We start from the raw sequence: 16093 nt of genomic DNA on the forward strand, positions 1-16093 counted from the left end.
AAATAGCCCTCACCCACGAGCAAACATCATGTCTCGCCATCCAACACCTGAGTGGAAAATGGGCCCTTAAGATCTCGACTTCAGTAAGGTCCTCACTGGACAACACTGCACTCTTCCAAAGTTAAGGCCATACCATGTTGTTTGGTTGAGGGGGCAGTGGGGGAGGGGTGTGGGTGTGTGGAATTTCCCACTATTATGTTGATTAGTTAAAAACTAAATTAGAATGTTCAAGTTAAATTCATCACAAGAAATAACAACATCAGGCAGAAACAAGAATAAATTCACAAATGAGATCATAACATAAAACTTAACCTCATCTTTGCAGACCATTAACCCAAATTACTCATGTTTGCACAGCACCCATTACACCATGATATGTGGCTCATCGCAGTGATGTTGGGCAATAGGTGAATCATTGAAAAATGAAAATGATCAAAAGAGCAAAAGGTAACAGCATTTTCACAACGGAGGCGGGAAATGGGAAAATGTTTTATTTTCAGGTCAGAAAGTCACTTTGGATAAGAAATTGCTTAAAAGTTCCAAGTCTCATGTAGTCTGGACCTTACTAGATATAGAGACAAGTTCCATGACCAAATAGACCAGTTGGGTGAAAAATAGAGCCAGGAGAGAAAAAGTGTAGGACTGATGTATCATGCCCACTGCAATGAAGAAGGCTGCTTGCTGTCATGATTACACTGATGTTTTCCACTGCACTAGGGCAATGTTTGACATCACAGAAGAGTCAGAGACCTAGAATGTGGGACAAAGCTATCCAACACTTCATTGATAACAACCTGGATCTGATATTGAAATCCACAAGGAAGAGAAAACAAATTATTCCTGCAGCTGGTAGGATAATGTCAACAGGTCATATTAGTGTGTGTTCTTGCCATCTCTACATACTGTAAAGAAAAAGAGGAAAACAATAGACATTGACTCCAAGCCAGATGTCTGAGATAGTGACAGTAAAGCTGGAGCAATGTGGTGAAATGGGTAAAGGGGAGGGCTAAACCTCTGGGCAGATGCGCTTCCTTCATTGGAAAGGTGACCCAGCTTGTGTCATCCTTGCATCTGGAAGCACAGGTTTCTCAAATCCTTTCCAATCCATGCCACACAACCTGTGTCAGAGGTTTCAGCCGAGCCTTGACTGAATCAGGCAACACAAAATTCATGACAGCCTCGTGAGACCTTCATGCCTTGTGCCATGCTTGGCCATGTTATCATGAAACCAAGGCTCCTCATTGACTCTCCACTTCCTCCCACTCTTGTCCAGAGTGTTCAGGACCTTAAAGTGTGTACACGCCTCTGTATGACAATGTTGTGAAGAACTTAACACCTAGCAGCACAATGAACAAGATCCTTGCAGGAAGGCATCACTGGGCACCATCCAATCAGAAACACATCTTGAGAAGCCCAGTGGCCTTTTCAACCATTACACTAATGAGTAGTCCATTCTTTTTTTGGGTCACCTCAGTGTCTCTGTCTGGTGCTCCGGTAAAAGGGTAAGCAATCCCTTGTCCTCTAGGGTCCATCCACTTGGAATAAAGATCTAAAGGCAGCTAATACTGGTGGAAGATAAATGGCTCATGGCACTTCCAGGTGGGCGAACAGAAACGTAGAGCAAGTTCTTGTTGTGTTGTAGCCCAGTTATGCATTGGCAGAGTGGGGTGCCTTACTGTCGATGACACTGATGCAATTGACGATTGCCCTGCATCTGGTGGAAGTCAACAATAGTTTCAAACCCAATGTCCTCTGTCCCTGTGAGGCTACTTTTGTTGTGACCTTGATGCACTGTCCAGCTCTGGCAAAGAACGTATCGGTGACCAGCAAAAAAAATGTGTATGTATTGACGAGATGCCACTGAAGCCCACAGCTGATTGTTGGAAGGAATCTGAGGCAGAGACATTAAAGGCCACTTCTGATGGTCACTGGCAGGGTATGGTGACCAACTTGGAGAGATGAGAGGCCTGTGGATGACAGCACCTGCTTGGAGTGATGCAGGTTCCTGCAGCACTGGATCTCAGTCTATTCAGTTTCATACAGTGAAGGTCTACTGTTTGTTGTGTCTATCTCTTCTCCCATATCCTCCTGCTGCTCAGACATCTGCCCTTCCTATTGACGATATAGTTCCTCATTGCTGCAAACTAGAAGTCCAAGTTGTGCTTCCAGCATCTGTTGCTTTGTCCCTTTTAGGCTGGTGGATACCATTTTATTGCCAGCCTTAGATCTACTCCAATGCCCCCATGAAAACAGGGGATGCCAAACCCATGCAATACCCAAACATTGTCCACACTGCACATTACCTGTTCAATGCTTCAGTAACTAGTAACCCTTCCTTTTGTTCCTCTGGCCATCTTAGGGAGTCAGGGAAATTTCTCAGGGCAGCCATACTCACTCTCCAATCTGCACCCGCTACCCTTCAGCCAATCAGCAGCAGACAGTGTGTCCCTTCAAAGTTTCACACTCCATCTTTAATCAGCCCTTACTGAGCATTTCAGTTGGCCTCCATTTGGAAGGCACAAAGGATCACTGTCCCAACCTCCCCCAAACTGGTGCGAGGATCAACATCTCTCCACTGACAACAACACAGTGGTAATTGTGAACCCTTGTCCTAGCTTTGAGTGGGGTTAGTCCAACAATTCATCCCTCAAGAGTACCCTTCGGGGAAAAGCAAATGTGGCAGGACCCACCCTCCCATCCTGGCACCTTTCCCTGCCACCGCAGGAACTGCAAAACCTGTGCCCACACCTCCTCCCTCACCTCCATCCAAGGCCCTAAAGGAGCCTTCCACATCCAAAGTTTTACTTGCACATCCACTAATATCATTTATTGCATCCGTTGCTCCCGATGCGGTCTCCTCTACACTGGGGAGACTGGACGCCTCCTCGCAGAGCGCTTTAGGGAACATCTCCGGGACACCCGCACCAATCAACCACACCGCCCCGTGGCCCAACATTTCAACTCCCCCTCCAACTCTGCCGAGGACATGGAGGTCTTGGGCTTCCTTCACCGCCGCTCCCTCACCACCTGGAGGAAGAACACCTCATCTTCCGCCTCGGAACACTTCAACCCCAGGGCATCAATGTGGACTTCAACAGTTTCCTCATTTCCCCTTCCCGCACTTCACCCTAATTCCAAACTTCCAGCTCAGCACTGTCCCCATGACTTGTCCTACCTGCCTATCTCCTTTTCCACCTATCCACTCCACCCTACTCCCTGACCTATCACGTTCATCCCCTCCCCCACACACCTATTGTACTCTATGCTACTTTCTCCCCACCCCCACCCTCCTCTAGCTCATCTCTCCACACTTCAGGCTCTCTGCCTTTATTCCTGATGAAGGGCTTTTGCCCAAAACGTAGATTTCGCTGCTCCTCGGATGCTGCCTGAACTGCTGTGCTCTTCCAGCACCACTAATCCAAATTGTGATTTTAGTCAACCAGCCCAATTGGAAAGTGCAGGATGTTGCAAGCTTGGTTAATCTAGTGACTCTGGACCAAATGAGTACATGCTGCTACCCAGAAACAAACTAATGATCAAAAATGGATATATGAGGATCAGTAAATGACTACCACCATTGGTAAAAATAAACAAATCTAATATTTGAAGGTTACTAAAATACCTTCATCATTTGGTAAGAAATCACAGTGAAGTAGTAATTATTCCTGCACAGTACTAAATTTCAATTAAATAGTAATTTCTTACCTTTACATGAAATTCACCATCCAGCAGAATATTTTGTGCCTTCAGATCATGATGCAGTAATGGTGGGTTCATGTTGTGAAGAAAATTCACTCCCAGTGCAATTTCATACAATATGCGAAGTCTCAGTGACCAAGGAAGTGTTGGATATATATCTTTCTGCATCAGGAAATGTACAAGTCTGTATTAGACCAGAACTAATCTGCAAAACTAATTTATTATTCACTTGACTGTACAGAATCTAACACCAAGAAGTTTAAACAGGGAAGCCTGTTAATAGTTAGCTCACCCTCACAGCATCTAAGTACTAAAATGTTTGATCTTAAAAATACAGTTGAAAGATTATTCAATATTGATTAACATAGGTATGTATTGCACCTCCAAGATTCATTGTTGCTGGTACACAGGAGTTTTTCCAAGTACTTTTCAGGCTTGCGGGATTGAATGGCTGACTCTGTTCTTTGTTTGTATTTCTCATTTCTGCATTTGTCAAAAAGGGCTGATATACAATTTGTTCCCAAATTCCAGCCAATAAAGGAGGAGTATAGAAGTGTATTTCCTCTACAAGTTATCCAGCATACACTTGAACACTCACCATAATAAATTGAACAGTGTGGTATAGAGGAGGAGGATACTCAATCCTCTGCTAACAGTTGCTCAGTCTGTTGTAACATCTAGATTTTCATAGCCCCTATGTTTTAAATTTAGGTGCTCTATTAAAACAAAATTTTGGTAGCTTTTTTTGTTGTTATGAAAAGATTTTATGGTAGTCAATCAATCAAAAGATTACACAAGTTATTTAGAATCCAGAGGAATTCTAAAAAAAGATTAAAGCAGATAGTCTAAAGAGAAAGATTACCTAACGAACTGTCTAATTAACTTGGCCATTCATTTAAGTTAACAGCAAGTGATAATCCAGTCACAAGATTAAATAAATTAGATATAAACATTCAATAGCCAATATTTAAATTCAATAGCCAATATTTAAATTCACTTCTGATTAAAAAGATTAAATGCCAAATTTCTCATAAATTAACAGATTATGTTGTACAGATTTAATAAATTTTCACACTTCTAAATTTGCATGACTGCATTTTAAAAGTTTAAAATTGGCTGTAAATTGCTTTGTGGCTTCCTGAGGTCATGAAGGGAGTTAGTGTGCAAATCTTTTAAAATTATTCCTTTCTGGTGTTTGTTCACTAAATTCCTTGTAACAATTGTGAAGAGTAACGAGGATAGCAAAATATAAAAAGAATGCTGGAGAAACTCAGAAGGTCTGGTAGTAACTGTAGAGTGAGAAAAACAGTAAAGAGAGAGTGAGTTTGGCGTCATACCAGACTCGAAACATTAACTCTGTTTCTCTCTCCACAGATACTGCCAGACCTGTTGAGTTTCTCGAGCATTCTGCGTATTTGTTTCAGATTTTAAGCATTCACAGTATTTTGGCTTTAAACAAGGATAGCAACATCTATAAATCAATCACAATACCTGATAAAGAAGTTGGTCCAAAGACCCATTGCTCATGTATTCCGTGACAATCCCCATAAATTCAGGTTCATTGCAAATACCATAAATTTGGATTATATGGGAAAATCTGGCTCTGTGCAAAACCTCTGCTTCCTTCATCAGACTATTCCTTTCCCTTTGGGGTTTAAAAAAAAGAAAACAAAATATTCAAATGATTTATATGAAGCATTTTTGGCACTTTTAAGACAGAAAGAGGGGAGGGGAAAGTCAGGAATGACGGATCATTGCTGCATGGAGATTTGCCTAGGCACAAAGTAATGTTTGTAGTGCAATGAGTTGTTTCACTGACAATTATGCGGCCATATTGAAAATATTTTTAAAGACTGACTGATTACAGTGATGCTTAAAGCACAAAGTACCCCATAAATGTTGAAGATGGATGACTACTTTTTTCAAAAGGTGAGATTTTTAATAATTCAAATAATCATGGTAACAGAAATGACTTGCCCACTTGTATTACCATGTGATTACAGCACACTTTGTAAATCTATAGACAAGATACAAGAAGCAGAAATCTAAAAGCATCACTACACAAATGTCTGCATTATTGATGGTAATTGTACAGGATAGGTTGACTTGCAAAATATCTTGGAAGTATTCCAATATTTCAATCTGGAATGGAAATAGTTCTACAGAATGTACTACCAACAAATAGAATTAATTTGATATTCCTCAGAAAGGCTTGGGCCAAATGGAAGTTGTTTGGCAATACAGCAAAATTTATTCAGCACATGTAATCATCTCCCTCCAAATCAGAAAGTATTTGTTCAAGCAACATTCTGAGCAGATAATCTAGTATCACTGTTTTCAAATGATTGTATAGCCGCCTCAAACAATAGATTTTAGTGTGACTTGATCACGTACAGTTTATTATATTATAATCACTGCAGTAGACTCTCAGGGGCAGGATGCCATTTCATACTAATATTTATATGCAGAAACCATTGCACACTTTGCACCTTGTAATCATGTATAAAAAAAACCTGCATGCATTATTTAAGGGTCAACATATAAATAGTAATTAGCCAGACAATTCACCAAATAGTGCACATCAAGTTGTAATTAACCAAGTAATTACTTATGATTAAGGCTGGATTTCAAAGGATAAGTTCACAATAGCAATTTGCTGCAGCCAAATCCCTGTTTTGCATGATCATCAAACAAGATATTCTGCAGTGAACTCAGCAACACCTCTAACTTTCTGACATCACAAAAGATCACGACAAACAATAGATAATTGTACAAAGTCAGAGAAGAAACTGCACCGCAAAAGAAACATTGTTCCTTTGACTACCCGAGGACACTATCCACACAGAATCCAGTACGAACAACCCAGCAAATAAATTAACAAATGAAGGTTCTGTGGAAGGGTCACTAGACCCAAAACATTAAATCTGACTTCTCTCCACAGATACTGCCAGTCCTGTTGAGGTTTTCCATCAATTTCTGTTTTTGTTCCTGATTTCTAACATCTGCAGTTCTTTTAGCTTTTTTAAGATAAGTTGACTAATTCAGAAATTAGACAGACATGGTCAGAGAGACATATTTGCAGGCCAGTCACACACTGCGTGCTCCCAAGGCAGAAGGTGAATCAATCCTTGTCAAAGGATCTGAAGGACTGCAACTTTGTATTGGCCTGATCACCTGACTGAAGTTAGGAAAGTCTGTCGGGAAAGTCTGTCTGGTATCATTAATTTTAAGAAAAAAAAGGGGGAAAAAAAAGTACATTTATCTATATCCTTTGCCTTATGATTATGCCTCTGTGTTGATTGAACTACAGGGCAACCTCAATTATCCAGACGACACAGGCGGGGAGTATTTCGTTTGGATAATCGAATGTTCAGATAACACTGTTTACCCTGTTTACCCAAGCACCGTGACCTAGAAATATTGTTTTGATGATCCAAAATTTGGATAATCGACATTCAGGTAACTGAGGTTGTACTGTATTTACAATCTATATGAACAAATTAGATGAAAGGACTGAATATATGTATTTCAAATCAACTTGTTCAGATATATTGAAACACGTTGAACCCAAACCTTCTGGTCCAGAGGCAAGGACAATACCACTGTGCCACAAGACCTTCAGGGACCGAATGCGTGTGTAGTGATTTTAACGAGGTCAGTCAGGTGGACCCCATAGAGTAAAGGTTCCTGACTGGACCAAATTAACAGCCCCAATTAGGAAGCCCTGACAAACAGATATAAACAAGAGTGTCTCCAACTCTACTTTGATTTAGTCCCTACCCTCCCCTCCACTGTTTTGCTCACACAGCATTGCCCTGTGGTTTGAAGGGCAGTGCTTGTCACTGGCCACGCGGGTGTTTTTCCTATCTTCCTGGTGGTGGAAATTGAATAAAGATTCGTACACTTTGTGTCTTTCACTGTGTCTCACACCTGCACACACACACCATGGGTGCTGGGGAAAAAATAAGCACTACCGCACTTAGGCGGTAGTGTGGGGGTTAATTTTAAAAAAAAAAAAAAAAAGAAAAAAAAAAAAAAAATAAACAAGAGTGTCTCCAACTCTACTTTGATTTAGTCCCTACCCTCCCCTCCACTGTTTTGCTCACACAGCATTGCCCTTTGGTTTGAAGGGCAGTGCTTGTCACTGGCCACTCGGGTATTTTTCATATCTTCCTGGTGGTGGAAATTGAATAAAGATTTGTGCACTTTGTGTCCTTTCACTGTGTCTCACACCTGCGCACACACACCAAAAAAAAAGAAAAAAAAAATTTAAGCAGGACCCCGGGGTAAAAAAAAAATAAACAGGGGATTTAGAATTTCCTGACTTCTGGGGACTGACTCCGAGCTGGCTGGCCACAGCCAGAACAAAAAAAAAAAAAAAAAAAAAATAAACAAGAGTGTCTCCAACTCTATTTTGATTTAGTCCCTACCCTCCCCTCCACTGTTTTGCTCACACAGCATTGCCCTGTGGTTTGAAGGGCAGTGCTTGTCACTGGCCACTCGGGTGTTTTCCCTATCTTCCTGGTGGTGGAAATTGAATAAAGATTCGTACACTTTGTGTATTTCACTGTGTCTCACACCTGCACACACACACACCATGGGTGCTGGGGAAAAAATAAGCACTACCGCAGTTAGGCGGTAGTGTGGGGGTTAAATTTAAGAAAAAAAAAGCAAAATGAGTGCTTGGAAAGAAAAAAAAAAGAAACAGGAGAAAAAAAAATAAAATAAACAAGAGTGTCTCCAACTCTATTTTGATTTAGTCCCTACCCTCCCCTTCACTGTTTTGCTCACACAGCATTGCCCTTTGATGTGAAGGGCAGTGCTTGTCACTGGCCACTCGGGTGTTTTTCCCCCCATTGTGTGGAGATATCGGATCAGTGTGGGACTGTGACTCTCTGTGTGCGCACACGTGCAAGGACTCTCCCTGGTGCTGCTTGGGGCCTGCCTCCCTGCTGCTGCCTGGGGCTTGCCTTGGGGCCCCTCCCCAGGACCTCCACCACTGCTGTTACCTGAGGAGAGGCCTGCCTCTACTGCTGCTGCCGCCCGAGGCCTGCCTCCGCCTCTGCTGCCTGGGACTCGCCTTGGGGCCCCTCCCCAAGACCTCCACCTCTGCTGCTGCTGTTGTCTGAGGCCTGCCTTCCACCACCGCTGCCTGGGACTCGATTTTGGGGGCTGCCTGGGACTTGCCTTGGGGGCCTTCCCCAACAGGCCTGCCCCCCACCACTACGACCGAGGGACTGCCCAGGAATTGCTAGAGGCCTGCCTCCACTGCTGCTGCTGCCTGAGGCCTGCCTTCCACATCCGCTGCCTGGGACTCGATTTTGGGGCTGCCTGGGACTTGCCTTGGGGACCCTCCCCAACAGGTCTGCCCCACACCACAGCGACCGAGGGCCTACCTGGGACTTGCCTGAGGCCTGCCTCCACCGCTGTTGTCACCTGAGGCAGGTCTCCACCTTCGCTGCCTGGGACTCGCCCTGGGGCCACTCCCCAGGACCTCCACCACTGCTGCTGCTGTTGTCTGAGGCCTGCCTTCCACCACCGCTGCCTAGGACTCGCCTTGGGGGCCTTCCCCAACAGGTCTGCCTCCACCACAGCTGCAACCGAGGAACTGCCCAGGACTTGCCAGAGGCCTGCCTCTACATCTGCTGCCTGGGACTCAATTTTGGGGCTACCTGGGACTTGCCTTGGGGACCCTCCCCAACAGGTCTGCCCCACATCACAGCGACCGAGGGCCTACCTGGGACTCGCCTGAGGCCTGCCTCCACCGCTGTTGTCACCTGAGGCAGGTCTCCGCCGTCGCTGCTTGGGGCTCTCCCAGCGATCTCCACCACTGCTGCTGCCAGAGGCCCGACACCACCACCAGCAGCTGAGGATGGCGAGCCCGAAGGTCGCGGGGCCCAGCCGCACCTACGCCGGGGTAGCCGCTGCCTTAGGCTCGGCTGGCCCAGCCCCGGCTGCAAACCACACCCCCTTCAGGCACCTCACAAAACGCCTGGGGGTCAAGGCCTATCCCCACCCGAATATGAGCATCGAGGCCTGCAGCAAGGCCATGGCTAGTGTGGTCGGCCCACTGGCCATCGTCGCTGCGGCCCGGATGTACGGGAAGGCCGTATTTTTCCTAAAGACCGAGCAGGCGGTCCACCTGGCCGTGGAGAGGGGGCTCACTGTGGGCGGGACACATTTCCCCGTCGACCCTCTGGAGGTCACGGCCCTTTATTGCCAGCGAGCTCCTTCTCCCCCACCCCACCACCTTGGGGGAGATCCGGTCAGGGATCCAGCCGCTCCTGCTCGGTCTGAAGGACCCCGCCCTCCGGCACATCTACTCCTTCCGACGCCAGGTGTTTATTTGCCTGGCCCGGGAGGAGGTCACGGAGGGCTCCTTTACCCTCCTCCACGGGGGCGCGGCCTACCGCGCCTTCTGGACGGCGTGCGGTGCCACCTGTGCCGTGAGGTGGGGCACATCAGGAAAAACTGCCCCACCCAGAAGGCCGCCCAGCCCTCACCCACGGCTGCCGGTGGTGCCGCCGTGCCCACTCCCCCTCCCCCTCCCCCACAGGCAACACCACAGGCCCCGGCACCGGAGCCTGAGCCGGAGGCTTCCGATCCTCCAGCCTCCGGCAGGGAGGGGGGTGAGCGTCCAGCCGGCCGGAAGGCGCGACGCGTCAGGCCCGCCCACGGGGAGACCACCCTATCCCCATCCCCGACACCCAGCCCACGACCTGCCCCGCCCCGGCACGACAATGCCCTTGCGGCCGTGCCATCGTCGCCCCGGCGCAGGAACCCTGACCCCCAGACCCCCAAACCCGTACCCGACCCTGACCCCACTGACCCCACATCTACCCCCCGCCCCGATGGAGAAACCCCTGGGGCTGCGACGCCCGCCCCGGGCACTGCAACACCCGGCCCGGGGGACCCTGAGCCCGAGCCCTGCCCCGCCCAGCCACACCCTGGCACTAACCTGGGGGGGACCACCGCTGCCCAATCTCCCGCAGCGACCGTGTCTCCGGGCCCCGGAGAGGGAACTGGGCCCCTGCCCCGCCCGCCATCACCTGATAAACCAGGGGCGGGGCAGGAAGTGACACGGCTGACCCTCCCCACCCTGGCCACGCCCCCTGCCTTCCCCCAGCCAATCGTATTCCGGGAAAGGCTGGGGGGAGGGGCTTCAGGCCCCATGACCAACAAGGCGGGCGGGGAGGAAAAGGCCCATAAATCCCCCCCTGTCTCTCTGGGGAAGAGGGGCTGGCCCTTGGAGGGGAGAGACAGTCCTGCAGCGCGCCGGCGGCGCTGCCCCTCTCCGGGGGACGGGCCCACGGGACCCCCCGACGATCCCGCACCGCGGCCTGACCTGCCCAATAACAACAACAACAACAACGAGGGCCGCGGTGGGGGCGTCGACAAAGGACCCTTTACTGGGTCGCCGAGCGGCGGAGGGGAGGTAGGTGTTATCCCCGCTCCTCCCTCCCAGACTGTTTTTCCGGGAGCCTTGGCCCTGGGGGATGACCTTTTCCTGAGGGATGACCTTTTCCCCGAGGAGCCAGGCGTCCCGGTGTCGGGAGGAGAGCGGGTCCCCGAGCCTCCGCCGCCCGACGACCCGAACTCGGGGCGTTCCGGGACGGGGTGCGCCGAGGAAGGTACCGCCGGTGACCCTGGGGGTGGGGTCGCCGGGGGTTCGAGGCCTGTTGGCGGCGCCGGACCAGCCCCCATCCTCTCGGTGGGGGAGGGGTGGGGGAGGGGTCGGCGACCGAGGGCGACCTCCCGGAGGAGGGTTCGGGATCGGTGGCGGACACTGGGGATGACGCGGACTCCGTCTGCAGTGACGTTTTTGAGTCCCAGGTGCCCCCCGCCGATCTCCCCCTCATCCCCCTCGAGGAACTCCGGGAATTTGTCGAGGAAACTCGAGGTCGCCGGGATAGAGCCCAACTGGCTCTCGACCGCTGGAGCTCTTTTGAGAAAGTTTATTGGTCAGCCCACGCTGCTCGCCAGGCGCCTGGGCTCAATTCCAATGAGCGAAAGCGAGTCAGGAACTTCCTGGGGGCACTCCTGGTGAGGGCGAGGGACTCCTGTGCCCCTCCCTCGTCCTCCCAGTAATTGTATTTGTTTTTAAACTGTACTGGTGGTGGTAGCACAACGCTTCCGACATGGAGACGACTATAGCCAGCCTCAACATCAACGGCAGCAGGGAGTCACAGCGCAGATTCCAGACCCTCTCGGTCCTTCGGGACGGGAGGTATGCGGTGTGCTTCCTGCAAGAAACCCACACTACCCCGGGAGACGAAGCCACCTGGCTCCTGGAGTGGCGAGGGGGGGTCTACATGAGTCACCTCACCCGCAGATCTGGCGGGGTGGCTATCCTGTTGGCCCCGCATTTTCAGCCGGAGATCTTGGGGGTCAGGGAGCCAGTGCCAGGCCGTTTGCTTCACCTGACGGTTCGGCTGGGGGGCGCGGTGCTTCACTTGGTGAACGTATACGCTCCCCTGGCCGGGCCGAGGCAAGCGAGCTTCTTTCAAGAACTGTCCGCTCATCTGGCTTCCATCGACGAGAACCAGTGCGTCGTCCTCGGGGGAGATTTTAACTGCGTCCTCGAGGGCAGGGACCACGGCGGTACCCGCACTGGCTGTGCGTCGGGGAAGAGGTTGGGGGACTTGGTCAAGTCCTTCGACCTGGTGGACGTCTGGCGGAATCTCCATCCCGACTCCATCTCCTTCACCTTCGTGAGGCCTGGGGTCGGAGCATCCAGAATCGACCGCCTGTACGTTTCGCGGGCGTACGCCTCCTGTTTTCCGAAGACCTCCACGCGGCAGGTGTCATGCACGGACCATCACCTGGTGTGGGCGGAACTCCTTCCGTTCGGCGCCAGGCTCGGCTCCGCGTACTGGCACTTTAACAACCTGCTGCTGGAGGACGAGCGGTTCCGGGACTCGTTTCGTCGTTTCTGGGCCGGCTGGAGAAGGAAGCGGGGAAGCTTCCCCTCCCTGAGGCTATGGTGGGACGTGGGCAAGGCTCACGTCCGCGTCTTCTGTCAGGAGTACGCGAGGGGGTCGACCAAGAGGCGGAAATCCAGGATCGTGGAGTTGGAGAGGGAGATGCTCGACCTGGAGTCACGCCTCGGTCAGCCCGACGCGGACCCGGCCCTGCGCGGGGTGTACGAAGAGAAGAAGGCCGCGCTCCGGGACCTGCAGCTCGTCGGGGCTCGGGGCGCGTACGTGAGGTCGCGGATCCAGCTCCTGCAGGACCTGGACCGCGGCTCCCCCTTCTTCTACTCGCTGGAAAAAAGGCGCGGCACCCGTCAGCAGCTCCTTGTGCTGCTGGCCGACGACGGGTCCCTCGTCTCGGATCCGGAGGGCGTCAGGGCCCACGTCCGAAACTATTACACGGCTCTGTTCTCTCCGGATCCGTCCAGCGAGGACGCTCGCAGAGTTCTGTGGGAGGACCTGCCGCAGCTCAGCCCGGAGGACGCCGGAAGGCTCGACGCTCCCGTCACTTTAGAGGAGCTGACCGGCGCCCTCGACCGGCTCTCGAGGGGCAAAACCCCGGGGCTGGACGGGCTGACTGTGGAGTTCTTCAGGGCGTTCTGGGACGTCCTGGGGAACGACTACGCACAGGTCCTGGGGGAGTGTCTAAATGCCGGACAGCTGCCCCTTTCTTGGCGCAGGGCGGTCATCGTCCTGCTGCCGAAGAAGGGGGACCTTCGTTCTTTGAAGAACTGGCGTCCGGTCTCCCTCCTCAGCACGGATTACAAAATCTTCGCCAGGGTGTTGTCTTCTCGCCTGGCTTCCGTGCTGGCCCACATGATTCACCCGGACCAGTCCAACACGGTCCCGGGCCGGAGGATACACGACAACGTCCACCTGGTCCGGGACCTGATCCATTTCTGTCGACGGGCTGGTCTGCCGAGCGCCTTCCTGTCTCTCGACCAGGAGAAGGCGTTCGACAGGGTCGATCACGAGTACCTGCTCGGGACTCTGCGGGCGTTCGGGTTCGGGACGCGGTTCGTCGCCCGGATCCGACTTTTGTACGCCGCCGCAGAGTGTCTGGTTAAAGTTAACGGGTCCCTGACGGCGCCCCTTCGCTTTGGGAGAGGAGTGCGTCAAGGCTGCCCCCTGTCCGGCCAGCTGTATTCCCTGTGCGTGGAGCCTTTCCTGCGCCTCTTGCGGAGGAGGTTGTCGGGGCTGGTTCTGCGCGGCACGGGCACGGGGGTGGTCCTCTCGGCCTACGCCGACGACGTGCTCCTCACTTTCACCGACCCGGCTGACCTGGGGAGGATGCGCGAGTGCCAGGCCGTGTACTCTGCGGCGTCCTCCGCCAGGATCAACTGGGCCAAGTGTTCCGGACTAGTGGTCGGTCCGTGGCGGGTGGACTCTCTGCCGGAGGAGTTACGGGGGTTCAGCTGGAGGACCACCCATCTCCTCTACCTGGGGGTCTACCTCAGCCCGGCTGAGGAATCCTGGCCGGCCAACTGGCAGGAGCTGGAGGCCAAAGTCTCGGCTCGCCTAGGCCGCTGGACAGGACTGCTCCGAGTGCTATCTTACAGGAGTCGAGTGCTGGTCATAAACCAGCTGGTGGCCGCCATGCTGTAGTACCGGCTGGTCACTTTGGTCCCTCCTCCTGGCTTTGTCGCTGACATCCAGAGAACGTTGGTCGACTTCTTCTGGGACAAAAAGATGCACTGGGTCGCTGCGCAGGTTCTGAGTCTCCCTATCGAGGAGGGCGGTCAGTCGCTGGTGTGCGTCCGCACCCAGGTCGCGACGTTCCGCCTTCAGACCTTGCGGCGATACCTTTACGTCGAGCCTCCTCCTAGGTGGTGCGCCCTGGCGACGTATTTTTTCCGCCAGGTGCGTAACCTCAACTATGACACGCAGCTCCTGTTCGTCGACCGTGACGGTTTGGAGGTCGCCCTCAAGGTGCTGCCTGTCTTTTACCAGGACCTGATCACTGTCTGGAACATGGTCGAATCGCGTCGCGCCTACCCTCCGGCTGGAGTAGCGGCTGTCGTCAGGGAGCCGTTGCTCAGGAATCCGCACCTCCGTACTCGCGGGTTCGAGTGGCTGTCGGAGGGGAGGGCCGTGGCAGCGAGGGCGACCAGGATCGGGGACGTGCTGGGTGCCGGGGGCCTGGGCTGGACGCTGCCGCAGGACATAGCTAGCAGGGCAGCGGTAGACATCCGGTATGTGGCCACCGCCATCCGACGCCTTAAAACGGCGGTGCTCGGACCCGACGTAGTGCACCGATTGGAGGACGCTCAGGTGTGCGGTGGGATCCTGTCTGCGCTCACCCCGGCCCGGACGGAATTTCACATTGGCCCCAAGGTCCCGTACTTCCCGCGGGAGCCTGTGCCCCACAACCTGAGCCGCCTCCGGAATTTTAATTTTGTGTCTTTTAAGGATATAAAAAGGAAGGCCCTGTATCGACTGCTGCTGCACACCGTCCACCTCTTCTCCCTCATCCACCGTCCGGACACGCCTTGGCGTGCCCATTTGCCACTGGGCGGTGGAGATCCCCAGTGGAGGGCTCTCTATGCGGGAGTCCTCCCCCTTTCTCTCGGGGATCTGGGGTGGAGGGTGCTGCACGCAGCAGTCCCCTGCAACCGCAGATTGCGGTGGTTCACGGACTCCCAGCCCAACTGCTTGTTCTGTGGCACTGTGGAGTCCGTGGACCATGTATATATTGGGTGTGGGCGTTTGCACTCCCTTTTTGATTTTCTCAAAAACCTTCTCCTCTGTTTCTGGCTGCACTTCAGTCCCACGCTCCTGATCTTCGGGCACCCGGTACGGAGGAGGGAGGGCAGGTCCGAGGACCTCCTCGTGGGTCTGCTCCTGGGCCTGGCCAAACTGGCCATCAACAGGTCCAGGCAGCGGGCCGTGGAGGGGGTCGTTAGGGCCGACTGCCTGCCCCTCTTCCGGGGTTACATTCGAGCCCGGGTGTCCTTGGAGACGGAGCACGCGGTGTCCACCAACACCCTGGAGTCATTCAGGGAGAGGTGGGCGCCGCAGGGAGTGGAGTGCATTATTTCCCCGTCCAACTCTATTTTGATTTAGTCCCTACCCTCCCCTTCACTGTTTTGATCACACAGCATTGCCCTTTGGTTTGAAGGGCAGTGCTTGTCACTGGCCACTCGGGTGTTTTCCTATCTTTCTGGTGGTGGAAATTGAATAAAGATTTGTACACCTTGTGTCTCTCACTGTGTCTCACACATGCACAAAAAAAAATAAACAAGAGTGTAACTGGGCCCCTGCCCCCCCCACCATCACCTGATAAACCAGGGGCAGGTCAGGAAGTGACACGACTGACCCTTCCCACCTTGGCGATGCCCCCTGTCTTCCCCCAGCCAATCGTATTCCGGGAAAGGCTAGGAGGGGGGGGAACCTCAGGCCCCATGACCACCAAGATGGGCGGG

The 16093-nt window shown here is 52.2% G+C and overlaps 1 protein-coding gene across 3 annotated transcripts in view; it reads right to left on the reverse strand.

The window, feature by feature from the left end:
* Nucleotides 1-16093, reverse strand: part of ripk2 (receptor-interacting serine-threonine kinase 2) — a 66376-nt gene that overhangs the window by 24717 nt on the left and 25566 nt on the right. For all 3 annotated transcript variants that reach the window (XM_072570285.1, XM_072570286.1, XM_072570288.1), the window contains exons 2-3: nt 5191-5344; nt 3706-3861 (exon numbers count right to left, since the gene is read on the reverse strand). In XM_072570285.1, coding sequence (XP_072426386.1) covers nt 3706-3861; nt 5191-5344 — 310 coding nt within the window. The remainder of the gene's footprint in view (nt 1-3705; nt 3862-5190; nt 5345-16093) is intronic.

Source organism: Chiloscyllium punctatum, chromosome 5, assembly GCF_047496795.1.
Source record: "Chiloscyllium punctatum isolate Juve2018m chromosome 5, sChiPun1.3, whole genome shotgun sequence".
In the NCBI taxonomy this organism is placed as follows: domain Eukaryota; kingdom Metazoa; phylum Chordata; class Chondrichthyes; order Orectolobiformes; family Hemiscylliidae; genus Chiloscyllium; species Chiloscyllium punctatum.